Below are 14,869 nucleotides of genomic sequence, written 5' to 3'. Positions count from 1 at the left end.
AGAGGAGTTGAACTAATACTCCACACAGACAAAATTAATACTTTGCCTCAGTCTTCACAGTAAAATACACTAATAGTATTCCAAACATTACTAATAATCATGGTGCAAAAAGAGGACAGGAAATAAATATAATAACTATCACAAGAGAAAAGTGCTAGGGAATCCAATAGACCTAAAGATCAATAAGTCCTTTGACCTAATGGGTCCATTGTATTATAGGGTATTAAAGGAAGTAGTTACAGAGATATTGGATTCAATGCTTGTAATCTTCTAAGAATTCTGAGATTCTGGAAAAGTCCTGGAGAATTATGGGTGGCAAGGTGGCTCAGTGGTTAGCACCGCTGCCTCACAGCAGCAGGAATCCGGGTTTGATTCCAGCCTTGGGCGACTGTCTGTGCAAACTCCACACAAATATTCTCCCTGTGTCTGTGTGGGTTTCCGCCTGGTGCTCTGGTGTCTTCACATAGTCCAAAGATGTGCAAGTTAGGTAGATTGACTGTGCTAAATTACCCATAGTGTTCAGGGATGTATAGGTTAGGTGCGTTAGTCATGGGACATGCAGGGTTACAGGGATAGGTTAGGGGGATGGGTCTGGATGGGATGTTCTTTTTGGAGGGCTGGTGTGCACCTGTTGGGCCGAATGGCCTGTTTCCACACTGGGGATTGTATAAAAATAAATTGGAAAACTGCCAAAGTAATACCCTTATTTAAAACAGGATGGAAACAAAAACTGATAACTATAGGCCAGTTAGATTATTGGGAAATATTGGGAATATTGTTGTTCTGAAAATGTTAGGTTCTATTATAAAAGATGTAACTGCAGAACATTTAGAAGTGCCTAAAATGATCGAGCAGAGTCAGTGGCTTCATGAAACAAAAATTATGCTTGACAAATTTACTAGAATTCTTTTGAGGAGGTAACAAGCAGGGCAGTTAAAGGGGAATCGGTGAATGTAACATATGAATTTTCAGAATAAGGTACCACACATCAGGCTACTTAATAAGGTAAGAGCTCATTTGATTTGATATATTATTGTCACATGTACTGAGATAAAGTGAAAAGTGTTATTTTGCGTGCTGACCAAACAAATCATTCCTTACATATGTACATCAGGGTAATAGAACAGAATGCAGAATATAATGTTACAGCTGCAGAGAAAGATCAACAGTCATATTAGAGGTCCATTCATAAGTCTAATAACAGCGGGGAAAAAGCTGTTCTTAAATCTGTCATTACGTATTTTCAAACGTATGTATCTTTTGCCTGATGAAGGAGGGCAGAAGAGAGTATAACTCGGGTGGGAGTTATCTTTGATTATGTTGGCTGCTTTCCCAAGGTAGCAGGAAGTGTAGACAGTCAATGGAGGGAAGGCTGGTTTTCATGATGGACTGGGCTGCGTTCACAACTCTTGCAATCTTGGACAGAGCAGTTGCCATACCAAGTTGTTATGCATTGGATAGGATTCTTTCTATGACATGTACCAATTTTTACAGATGTACCATTGTGGACATGCTGAATTTTCTTTGCCTTTTGAGCAAGTCGAGGCATTTGTGTGCTTCCTTGACCATCGCATCAGCATGGATGGACCAGGGTAGATTGTTGGTGATATTAACTTCCAGGAACTTGAAGCTCTCAACCACCTCCACCTCAGCACCATTGATAGAGACAGGGTGTGTCCTCCACTCTGCTTCCTGAAGTTGGTGACCAGCTCCTTCATTTTGCTGACATTGAGGGAGAAATTGTTGTCTTTACGTTATGCCGCTAAGCTGTCTCTCCCTTTCTTTTACTCTGTCTCATTGTTTGAGATCTGACCCATTACAGTGGTGTCATCAGCAAATTTGTAAATGGAGGGTAGAAGTGAATTTGGCCACACAGTCGTGAGTGTATCAGGAGTTTAGTAAGGGGCTGAGTATGCAGCCTGCGGGGCACCGGTGTTTAGGATTATTCTTGTGGAGGTATTGTTGCCTACTCTTACTGATTACGTTGTGCGGGTCAGGAAATCAAGAATCCAGTATTAGAGGGGAGAGCACAGTCCTAGGTCTCGGAGTTTTGAGATGAGTTTGATTAGAATTATGGTACTGAAGACGGAGCTCAAGTCAATAAATAGGTATCCTAGCTATCCAGGTGTTCCAGTGATAAGTGTAGGGCCAGGGAAGATGGTGTGATGGTAGGTGAATTTTAGTAGATCAAGGCAATCTGGGAGGCTGGAGTTGATGTGTCCCATTACTAATCTCTAGAAACACTTCACAATGATGGTTGTTAGAGCCAGTGGGTGGTGGGCATTAAGGCATGTTGCCTGATTTTTCTTTTGGGTTTTTTCCTCTGGCACTGTGATGATAGTGGTTGTCTTGGAGCAGGTGGGAGCTTCACATCGTAGTAAAGAGAGGTTGAAGATGTCTGCAAATACTCTTGTCACCTGGTGTGCGCAGCTGGGGCACCACGCGGGCCAGTTGCTTTCTGTGGGTTCACTCTGAAGCCGGCTGATCTGATGTCTGCAGTGTTGACTCTGGGTACAATTGCACCTGATGCTGTTGGGGCAGGTGATATCATTTCACTGACCTGTTCAAAATGAGCATACAATGCGTTGTTGACAGCGATTCTACTCAACTTCGTTTTGTAGCCTTTTATGTCGTGTAAGCCTTGCCACAATCTGTGAATTCGTGTGGTTAGTCTGGTATTATATCGTGGTGTCTGTGATGACATTATGAAGATCATACCTTATTTCCTATATAGGTCAGAGTCACCCAACTTGAACGCCATGGTATGGGAGATAGTCTGTTAACCTGGATAGAGGATAATACAAGACAGTGGGATAAGGGTCATTTTCAGAAATCAACCTGTAACTAGTGTTGTGTCACAGAGATCAGCCCTAGGGCCACAGTTATTTCTAATATGTATTAATAACTTGGATGAGGATGGTGAATGTACTGTAGCCAAGTTTGCAGATGACAGAGGTAGAAGTCAAATGGTGAGGATGACACAGTCTGTAGAGGGATATAGACAAGTTAATTAAGTGGGCAAAACTTGCCAGATAGAATATAATGTGGAGAAATGTGAGGTTATGCACTTTGGCAAGAATAGAGGAGCTGAATATTATTTAAATGGAGAAAGACTGCAGCAGGCTACAGAACAGAAGGATTTGGAAGTCCTCATCCATGAATCATAAAAAGGTAGCATCCAAGTTTAGTGGGCAATAGGGAAGGCAAAAAATGTTGGCCTTTAGAAGTGAATGGAGTACAAAACTAGGGAGGTTTTGCTAAAACAGTACAAGGCACTAGTCAGACCAGAGCTGAAATATTGTTAACTGTTTTGGTCCTCCAAACTAAGGAAAGATATCTGCTTTGGAGGTAGTCTAGAGAGGATTCATAGGCTGATACCAGGAGTAGTGGGACTATCTTTATGAAGAGAGTTTGAGTAGATTGGGCTTGTACTTATTGGAATATAGTAGAATGACAGGGGGTTTCATTGAAGCATTCAAGAGTCTGAGGACTTGATAGGACAGACGTGGAAAAGTTGTTTCCCCTTGTGGAAGAATCTAGGACCAGAAGACATAATCACAGAATAAAAGCTTGCATATTTAAGACCGAGATGAGGAGAAATTTCTTCTGAGGGTAGTGAATCTGTGGAATTCTTTACCAGCCTGTTGAGGTTGAGTCATGCTATACATTCAAGGCTGAGAGAGAGATTTTTATTCAGTTCAGGAATTGGGGGTTATTGGGATAAGGGGAAGAAAGTGAAGTTGAGGATTATCACATCAGCTACAATTTCATTGAATGTCAGAACAGACTCGATGGGCTACTTCTGCTCCTGTGCCTTGAGGTCTGACCTGGCCTACCTGTGACTTCAGATCCACAACAATGTAGTTGATTCTTAATTGGAGATCAGCATTAAATGCTGGCCAGTCAATCTGGCAAAACCATTTAATTCCTGTCTAAAATTGCATTCATCTTGTATGACCAATTCTGTCAAACTTCTCTCATCCCTCCTCTCCTGAACGTCTTCCTCCTCGGAATCCATGCTAGTCATCTACAATGTAATTCTGAGCCTTCCCGTTAACTCTGCTTGCTACAGTTCTCAGCACAGACTTTCATGTGTGGATAATCAGACTACAGTCAGGGTATTGTCGTGCTGTTTGTTTCTTTCTTTGGGTGTTGCCTTTCTGAAGTCCTCTGGCAGTTTTCTTAATGAGTAAACATCTTTGTATAGCTTAGTAAGAAATAGCATCGTTACTTCCCATGTTTATAGTTAACAAGTTGCAAGTATTTCCTCCTTACCATTTTATCCAGTTTTTAAGCTTGTTTATTGCTGCTTTTATCCTACAGTCTAGTGACTATAGCAGCTTTTACCTTTAGTATATCTAGTGCAGAGAATTCTCTCTTACCTTTAATGTTTTCAGGTTTTTCATTTGAAATGTGTAACAATGTGGGATTTTAAAAATTGTTCGCCCCACCAAAGGCCCGTAGCTGAAGCTATTATACAATGTATCTTTAAAGTGATACAAACCTTGGAAAACAATGTTTAACTCCTAGTTTGTGCTATTTGTTTAAATTCACTTAAACAGTGGTTTCTCTGATTTCTGTGACCCTTGCTGATAAACTCGCAATGTGAGTTTGTCAATTGTGATGTCCTCCACAGTCTTTCAACCAGTCCATACAGTCCAATGCATTAAGAACATGTAGTTCATGGGTGCCAATATGTGTGGAGGTTAGCCTAGGAATGGTCTGAGTCTTTTTAGTTTTACATTATTTGTTCTCAGGACGTGGGTAATGTTGGCTAGACCAGCATTTATTGTCCATCCCTAATTGCCTTGGAGAAAGTGGTAGTGCTGAACTGCCAACTTGAATTGCTGGCAGTTTTTTGTGGTAGTGAGGAAGGAGTAGGAGCGAAGATTGTTGAGTAGTTCAAACTTCTTTGTTTTATAATACGTAGTAAATGGGCACAATGTTGGAAGTGTAATTATTGCGGCACAGATCCTGAACTTTGCCATGGAGCTAGAGGGCAGTACAGAGTTGACAGCCTTTCTTCCGTAAAGACTTCAAATGCTTTCTGCACAGCACTGCATTGATGTCGTTAAAACACCCACGTTTTATGAATTAGTAAATTAGTTGTACTTGCTGTCATCACTTCTGATGTTGTGCTGCCTCTGTTACTAAAGGACCTATTAATTTATTTTAGAATAGACAGTTGTATGCTTTCACCTTTCTGAGCTTTGTTTCAATGTCTTTTTGCAGATAAGCCATTAACGTGTGCAAGTACTGGGTCAGAGAAGTGGCACAGATACTTCAATTATACTACCATCACACTACAGCCTGGATCACCCTGCAATGATTTCAAAGGCTATTGTGATGTCTTCAATAGATGTAGACTTGTTGATGCAGATGGTCCATTGGCCAGGCTAAAGAAAGCCATCTTTAATCCAGAGCTTTATGAAAATATTGCTGAATGGATTGTGGTAAGTAAGTTGAAGCTGTTACTAATACCAAAACACAATAATTTGAGACTATTTAGGCTATCATCCTAATTGTAAGGCAAAGGTTCATTATTAGTAAAAATTACTGATTTAAAATGGATAAATTATAATAGAGCTTGATATTTTCCATCCCTTCCTGTTTGAAGGCATTTTGCAGTGTGATGTGATTTTGCTAAGTGTGTCCTCACTGACTAAGCTTTAAATGGTACGAGAGACACTGTTGCACTCGACCCAATGCTTGAAGCAAATTAGCATCACTCTACGTTGTTCTTGACTAATGTTCTGCCCTTAGTGTAAAATTACTAATGTTAATATGTTGAATTATGAAAAAATTTGGAAAAACTTTGGTGCTTCAATAGGAAGCAGTGATTTATATATTGTATATGCGAGATAAACAATACAACTGAGGTCAAGTCAAAGGGAACGGATCCTTTGTTACATACTGCAAATTCAAGCAAATAGCGAACGACATCTGGAATAATATTTGGAAACAGGAATCGTAGAATCCTGAGTGTGGAAGCAGGCCATTTGGCCCATCGAGTCCACACTGACCCTCCAAAGAGCATCCCACCCAGACCTATCCCTGTAACCCTTCATTTCCTATGGTTACCCCATCTAGCCTGTACATCCCTGGACACAATGGACAACTTAGTGTGGCCAGTCCACCTAACCTGCACATCTTTGGACTGTGGGAGGAAACCCACGCAGACATAGGGAAAATGTGCAAACTCCACATAGCTAGTCGCCTGAGGGTCCCTAGCACTATAAGGTAGTGGTAACCATTGAGCCACCGTGCTACCTTGATAAGACAAAAACACCAGAATTGTGTAAAAGATAGCCACTGAATTATTTCTTGCTATCTTAAAGGTTGGGAGAAAATGTGGATTTTTCTATATGTTTTATCTTCTGAGGAAGCTATGGACAGATCAGAAATATTCATAACATAGCAATGGTTCTTGTCTACCTCACTGATTAACATAGAGGCCTGTAAGCATGTCAAATGGGCAGTCTCTTGAAGTACTGTTTGCAGTGGGGCAGAAACAAAGGTCAAAATGACTTCTAAAAGACACTGTTTCCATACGATTAGAATTGGTAGATTTGCCAAAGTCAGAATATTTTAGATGTGCTTTCTCTCCTACTCTGGCTGCTTTTAGGCTCAAGATGTATGACCATATTTGCAAATACTTTGTTTTCTAACTATCAACGTGTCATAGAGCTGTTTTAGCACATAAGGCTACTGTTTGCTTGCTTCCACCATCCTCACCTGGCAGTGTATTATTTATCACCTCATGCCCTTTAGTCTCCCTGCTCTGCATTCTGTACAGCTCCAACTCTGTACCTCTTGATTAATCACTCTCCCAATTGTGTTTTATTAACTGTCTAGGCACAGTACTGGAATTCATTTCCAAAATCCCTTTGTCTAAGATACTTCTGAAAATCTTTGTCTTTGACCAAGGCATTTATCTGAATTTTATCTTTGTGTAGTTTTGTGTAAAACTTTGTTAACATTCCAATGAAACTGCATCTGACTTCACACTCAACCATTACCAACTTTAATTGGATTAGTCTATTTCTTTTAGATTTTCAGTTGCATCTTGAGAGATATTTTCAATTAATTTATGTTAAGTCCTGCCTCTCTTTAAATGTCACTTTAGAAATGCTGAAGTTGGCTTCCACATTCCCTTGTCAATTTACTGGTTCATCTGGGCAGACAAAACCAGAAAGTAAGAATGCACATTCCTGCATACCTAACTTTGTAGGGTTGGTGCAGCAACAGAGTTTATGTTCACTTAAAAGTCTAAATAGATACATAAGCCTGCCATGTTTCTGCTCATTTGCAGTTGCAGGTGTAATTAAATGCAGTGCCACCTGTTTTGAAATTGGTAGAAGGAGCATTTGTGGTGGAACTGAAAAAAAAATCTGCTATCAGCACTCTCTAATTGTAGTCATATATAGGCCCTACACAGTTAGCAAAAGCTTAACTAAACACTTTTACTTCTGGGAGTTGATCAGCTGTCTTTGTCACATCACATTTGTACATCAGACTGTGCAACTTTTAGAATCCGAGTCAAACAGCACAGAAACAGACCCTTTGGTCCAACTTGGCCATGCAACCAAGTTCCCAAACTAAAAGTAGTCCCGTTTGCCTGTGTTTGGCCCATATCCCTCTAAGTGTTTCCTATTCATGTACCTGTCCAAATGTCTCTTAAACATTGTAACTGTACCTGCATCTGCCCCTTCCTCTGGCAGTTCATTCCACATGCAAGCCACCCTCTGTAATGAAAAAGTTGCCCCTCGGGTTCCTTTTAGATCTTACCCCTCTCGCCTTAAAAATATGCTGTCTAGTTTTGAACTCCCCTATACTAGGGAAAAGACCTTTGCTATTCGCTTTATCTATGTGCCTCACAATTTTATAAACCTCTAAGGTCACCTCCATCCTCCTATGCTCCAGTGAAAAAAGTCCCAGCCCCTCCTTGTAACTCAAACCCTCCAGTCCAGCAACATCCTGGTAAATCTTTTCTGAACTTCTCCAATTTAATAATATCCTTCTAACAGAGCCATCAGAACTGTACAGGGTACTCTAGAAGAGGCGTCACCAATGTTTTGTACAGCTGCAACATGATCTCCCAACTCCTATGCTCAATGATCTGAGCAATGAAGACAAGTGTGCTAAATGCCTTCTTAACCACCCCATCAGTGACGCAACTTTCGAAGAACTGTATACTTGAACCCTGGAGCTGTCTGTTCAACAACAGAACCCCTAGTCTTTCTGTTTGACAACCCAATCCAGGGCCCTACCATTAACTACATAAGTCCTGCCCTTGCTTGTCTTATCAAAATGCAATACCTTGCAGTTATCTAAATTAAACTCCACCTTTCACACCTCACTTCATTGGCCCAATTAATAAAGATTCTGTTGTACTCTTAGATAACCTTCTTCACTGTCCACTGTACCACCAATTTTGATGTCATCTGCAAACTTACTTAACCATGCTTCCTAAATTCTCATCCAAATCGTTGCATAAATGACAAACAACAGTGGACCCAGCACCAATCCCTGTAGAATGCTGCTGGTCACAGGCATCTAGTCAAAAAACCACTCTCCGCCACCACCCTCTGTCTCCTACCATCAAGCCAATTTTATATCCGGTTGGCAAGCTCTCCTTGAATCCCATGTGATCTAGCTTTACTAACCACTGTACTATGTGGAACCTTGTCAAAGGCTTTACTAAAGTCTATGTAGGTGTCTACTACTCTGTCCTGTTTTGGTCACGTCCTCAACAAACTCAATCAAACCTAACGTATGCATCCTCCTTTTCCTTGACCAGAATCTCTATCTTTATTCTTCCATTGTTCCATACTCCTACCAGCCTCACCCTTCACTCCTAATGGAAACATACTGCCTCTGAACTCTCATTTCTTACTTTTGAAAGCCTCCACTTGCCAGTTGTGTCTTTTACCCGCAAGCAGTTTATTCAAATCAACTTTTGAACTGTCTCATACCATCAAAATTGTCTGTACTCTTAATTTAGAACTTTAACTTTTGCAGAAGCCCTTTCCTTTTCCATAACTATTTTAAAACTAATAGGATTCTGATCACTGGTTCCAAAATGCTTTCCCCACTATCACTTCAGTCACTTACCCTGCCTTATTTCCCAAGAGAAGGTTATGTTTTGCTCTTTCTTGTAATAGCTGCATCTACATATTGACTAAAGAAAATTTTCTTGAACGCACTTAACAAATTCCTCCCCATCTAAGCCCTTAACACTATGGCAATCCTAGTGTATGTTTGGAAAGTTAAAATCCCCTATTACAACCATATTATTCTTACACATACCTCAGATGTCTTCACATATTTGCTCCTCCATTTACTATGGACTGTTGGGGGCTTACAGTACCATCCCATCAAGGTGATCATCCCCTTGTTTCGGAATTCCACCCATATAGCTTCATTGGACGATCCCTCAGGAATATCATCTCTTAATACAGCAGTAATGCTTTCTCTAATCAAAAGTAGCGGATATCAAGAATCCAGCTAATGCCAGGACAGGCAGAAATGTTAATATTCCAACCACTGTCTGTACTGTTTATATATAAAAAAACTGTAGTGTTAAGGAATGTATGGAAAGAAACCAATGAGTGAAGCAAGGGGTCATTTAAAATCCTAGCCAATAGTGTTTTTGATCTGCTGGTGCTTTTATGGGTTTAGGCCAGTTAGATAACTTTTATTGAATCTTCTGTTGTGTCTAGCAGTGTTGTGATGTAAAAAGATCCCTTGTCTTGCGATAATAATATGCACATGCTTTATATGACTCTAGTTATTCTGCTTGTGTTTTTGTTTAAACAGGCTCATTGGTGGGCTGTACTGCTGATGGGAATTGCACTCATCATGTTGATGGCTGGATTTATTAAAATCTGCAGTGTGCATACCCCAAGCAGTAACCCCAAACTGCCACCTCCCAAACCACTTCCAGGTAAGTAACAATTTTTACGAAAGATTTATAAAAGCATGTTCTGTTGGTGATTAGGGGATGGATGATTGTGGAGGTAAGAGGGATTTAATAGTTCAGTTGGTTCGGATTTTTAAATATTGGATATGTTTGGTACAGCAGGGAATTGAAAACAGTCTGCAATTTTCATTATTAATAATGTAAAGACCTGTTAATTGTAAAAGTGAAGTTTATCTGTACCATCGACAATTTTGCCAGATCCTTCTTTTTTTAAATACCGGAAAAACAGACTTTGGCAGGACCAGTCTCTGCAGGTTCTGTTACTCTATAAAAAGGCGCAGTGGGTGAAACTAAATTTCAAATGGCAGATCCAGTTCTCACGTTACAGACTTGGAATTCAGTCCTTCACTTTTTGAACTACTGTCCCCCTTTTTACCTGTAATTTAACAGTATATCTTCAGAATGAAAACTCAAGCTTTTATTAAACTTCAAGTCCTTATTTGGAAGTTTGAATAACATCACGACGTGCCCATATTAGAACATGGGATGAAACACTGATTATATTGTTAACTTTCACTGTTCTTTATTCATTGTTTATCCTCCTGCTCCTCAATAAGATCCCCACCAGCTTCTTCATGACTGCTTTCAGTACTGAGATGTCAACAGCCTACAGAAGCTGTGCATTTGTATGAAGATGGGAACTAGTCCCACAAGCTTTATCCACCCCTTTTTAAAAAAAGGAGCAAATTAAACACATTAAGTGAGCCATCCAGTGGCACTGCTGAGGACAAGCTGAAGTTTCTTTCTGAAATCAAATTAATTCAAATACCCGTGAAAGTTGACATGATTTTGTATGACCTTGAGTCCAGTTTACTACTAAACAACTTGTCTAGATAGTTTCTATTCTCTTCATGCTTTGAATCAGAATTGCAAAGATTACTTGCATGATGCATATGAACACGTGCTGATGCTCTGAATACTTTTAAAAGCCTGAATGTGGTGAAAATCCCTAAATACTTGAATTTTAAGTGCACTGTCAAATACATGTGTAATTAATATAATTTAATAGGTACATCTGCATATTGGTGAAGAAAATTTTCTTGAATGTCAAGTGAAATCTTTGCTGTGATGGCATTCATTTTTTTGGTGCTTGTGCATTGTGGCGGTATTTCCTCAACCAAAACCAAATAGAATTTAGTTTGTACTGTGCCACATTTAACTAGCTTATCAGTCTTAGTATTGTCTCATGACACACAATTTCTTACAGCATTGTAAAATTGAGCCCTTGTACAAATGATCTATTCCTTCCTATTATCAAACTTTTGCTATTAGTGTAAATGTTTACGACTGAAACTATTTACTTTCCATTTCTCACAAGATGGAGATGTTAACTGCCCCAACACCGCTTGTGTCCTTCCCTGAGCTAGCCTATAATTTGAAGAAAAAAAGATGAGTTTTTTGTGAAAGGTGTTATACTTCAGTACATAAGCAAATTGAAACTACATGCTCCGTCCTATCACCAGGTTGAGTATTTTATTTGAGATAATAAGGTGTAGAGCCGGATGAACACAGCAGGCCAAGCAGCATCAGAGGAACAGGAAAGCTGACATTTCGGGTCTGGACCCTTCTTCAGAAAAAAAATATTTTTTCTGAAGAAGGGTCCAGACTCAAAGCAGCTTTCCTGCTCTGATGCTGTCTGGCCTGCTGTGTTCATCCGGCTCTAAACCTTGTTATCTCAGATTCTCCAGCATCGGCAGTTCCTACTATCTGAGTATTTTATTCGCTTTCAAGCGAGGTCATCGAATATTCACCATGTTATTTTTTAATTTGCTTAGTTTTAAGCAAGCTTTCTTTGAGGTGAAATGGCACTTACAATGTATTGGAAATCCAAATATTTAAGTATTTTATTATTAGGATATTAACAGAATGTAGAGAAGACAGACCACAAGTGAAACACGAGGCTAAGGCCTGTTTTTAATGCGCAGTAGTCATCTGAAATCTGGAATTTATCATTTTTCATAGCACTGATTATTTTATGTAAAATAAATCAGATGAAATTGAACTTTTTTTCTGCCACTTCTCATAATGCAAGATCTTGGCATTTGTGAAGTAAAATATTTGCAGCATTTCTTCAGTTATTCTATAGCTTTAAACTACATTTCATACGTGGAATATGACAAAATATATGCAATATGTCTGAATTTTGATTTTTGCAGGCACATTAAAACGAAGACGACAGCAGCAGCAGCAACAGGCAATGCAGCCATCACGCCAGAGACCCAGAGAGAACTATCAGATGGGACACTTGAGACGCTAAATTGAAGCATTTGCCTTGGATCTTCCTAGTGCCTACAGCAGGAAATTTCGTTCCAAAGAAAACCTGTTCCTGTCATTGTCTCAAATCTGATAGAAAGCTTTTAGATTCTAATATTAGAGGGAATTGGAGTACTTGTGATGGATGGAGTCTCCAAGTTAAAATGGAGATTAAAATGTCCTCAGTGCCCCTTTGAATTCAGTCTTAATGATCCAATCATGTTTGGATTTTATTAAATCATGTTTGGAAAGTCATATGAGATTATTCTTATTCTTGGCCCTTGTGATCTTTTGCCTTGCACAAATATGCGACTGTAATGCTATTACTGCTGCCAATTTCAAGCTTTTATGTATGATAACACAGCAATTTAGAAACTTATTTGGCTTATGAAAATTTTTTTTCCAAACTTCAGCCTGTACTTTGAATGCATTCTCATACATCTTCCTAAAGTTGTATGCAAGTAACCTGATAATGGATTTAGCTGTAATACATACATTATTGCTGTTTAATTGCCACACTCAGGATAATGCAAGTCGCAAATAATCTAAAAGACCTTTCTATTTATAGCAGCAGTTAGATGGTAAAATCATGAAATTTGGCTTTAAATTTAAAATCTTTATTGCTGCCATTTCTTCAGCTGATACCAGCAATGAATAACTGCTGAGGTGTATAGCTCTGGACTGAATGCTCTGGATTGGGGATGTGATAGTCTTAATTCATTAAGTTTAATAAATTATGATTGTTTAAGATTTAGCATAAAATTGGCAATATTTGATTTCATTTTTAGGGAACATAGTCAGCTAGTGTGTTCTGAATTTTGCTGGAAATTGGTGCGGATTTGCCTGAATAACATTTTCAGTTTTTTGCTTTATGACGTGTGAAAGAATTGTGACAAATCGTTTTTATATTTTGGGATTTAGGTTTGAGATTTGGGATTATATTTTTTTTAAATACATACTTCTGTGAATTCTGATAATAAGGGCAACCACTGAATAGCAGGTGCTCCACTTTTACAAAGAGTTAAGCTCTTTAGGGGGAGTTTAGATATTTCTATTACTAAGAATTGAAACTGCTGAACAGCAACTTATAAATTCAACAAAAGTAAAGTGTTTACTTAGATATTAAAAAAAAAATTGGATGTCTGGCAGACAGACCAAAATGATAAAATAGCATGATCTATTTTCTTCTTTTAAATAGTTAAAAACTTGTACAGTAATCAAAGACATTTTTTCAAAATACAACTTTTTGTACATGATTTAGAAGACAATTTTGTATTGGAAACCCAATAATTGATGTCTGATTCTACAGAATCCTGAATAATCTGAACAATTGGAAATAAAGTTTCTTTTTTACTTTTAGAATCCTTTTTGTTTTGTTTTACCTGGTATGGCTGAAAATGGGTTTGTGTATCAAACAATGAAGGTACTTTTTGATAAAGTGTATTTAAGAAAAATCTAGAGTATTAAACATTTCACATGGTAACATTTTGCTTGTATTATCCTGTGGTAGGACATAGGCAGGACTCGACTGCCTAGTTCTTTTTATTTCAGTCTTCAACCCTCCTTCAATAGATATGCACTGAACCATACATTTCAAGATTAGTTCTGATAGAAATGAAGAATCCTCCAAAAGAAGACAAAACAATACTACTGTCATATTTTAATGCCCGCTGTGTTTTATACAGTAAATTTTTGTTCACTGGGAAAATTTTTACTAAAAGTTGTAAGAAGTATTGTGCAAAGATATGTAAGTTTTTTTTTTGAAGTACTTGAAATGCATTAATAAAGAATAGACTTGATCAACCAAATGAATGTGTCAATTTATTGAAGTTAACTGCAAGTCCTGGAGAAGGCATCGTTCAGTGAATTTTGGGGCCTTTCACTACGTTGTATATTGAAACATTTAGTGGTCTCTTACATTTGGTTTTAAATATTGTGAATTTTCATGAGGTCTGAAGTTAGTCCAACTTATAATAACTGATTTCAGAAATTTCTCTGCTGGTGTAGTATGTTGTCCAAAGTTCTTCTGATTCTCTGTCTAAAATTTGTTTTGGTGCTTTGGCATTGGTTTAGTCAAAAGTTTTAGACTGAGGCATTAACAACTACTGTATCAGCATTATTTCCAGTCAGCCCAAATTTGTATAACTGCACTTGCTAAAATATTCTTTCTGGACTTAATTTTTCAACAAACTGACATACAGGGTTCTTTTCGGTTGGCAGTGGAGAAGTTCCCAATATCTGGCAGTTTTAAAACATATTGTACTGGCACTTTTTAATTGAGTCAATCGGCAGGGTTCTTTTTCACTACAATAACTTATTATAAACTCAGGCACAAAGTATGCTTCCTGTTTAAGTGACTTGGGAGGCAACTGTTATAACTGCAGATGAATGTGTTTCATTCCAACCAAGAGTCTTTTTGGTTTGTCTGGCCTGTTCTCTTCATTCCCCATCCCCTGCGTCCAAAAATTAGTGGGATGGGAAAGAGCTTTAGAAGTGCATATTTTATCAGATTTTCAGTCTAGCTTTGCCAGTTCTTCCTGCAGACTCCCCGCTCAAGAAGGTTGTAAAGTTATTTTTAATTAGCAACTTCAGCTGAGTCTGAATCAAACTTTGCAGAGCAAAAGGGAAACATTG

At 38.6% G+C, this 14,869-nt stretch overlaps 1 protein-coding gene across 1 annotated transcript in view; it reads left to right on the top strand.

Moving 5' to 3' along the window:
- The window catches only part of adam10a (ADAM metallopeptidase domain 10a), a 35,871-nt gene extending 21,828 nt beyond the window's left edge, over positions 1-14,043 (top strand). Inside the window, exons 11-13 of the mRNA XM_048615724.1 lie at positions 5,233-5,453; positions 9,820-9,946; positions 12,139-14,043. Of these exons, the coding sequence (XP_048471681.1) occupies positions 5,233-5,453; positions 9,820-9,946; positions 12,139-12,239 (449 nt within the window). The 3' untranslated portion in view covers positions 12,240-14,043. The remainder of the gene's footprint in view (positions 1-5,232; positions 5,454-9,819; positions 9,947-12,138) is intronic.
- The last annotated feature ends 826 nt before the right edge of the window (positions 14,044-14,869 follow it).

Source organism: Rhincodon typus, chromosome 33, assembly GCF_021869965.1.
Source record: "Rhincodon typus isolate 14 chromosome 33, sRhiTyp1.1, whole genome shotgun sequence".
Lineage (NCBI taxonomy): Eukaryota > Metazoa > Chordata > Chondrichthyes > Orectolobiformes > Rhincodontidae > Rhincodon > Rhincodon typus.
The sequence above is the reverse complement of the archived record's forward strand: the minus strand, read 5'-3'. Positions and strand labels throughout refer to the sequence as shown.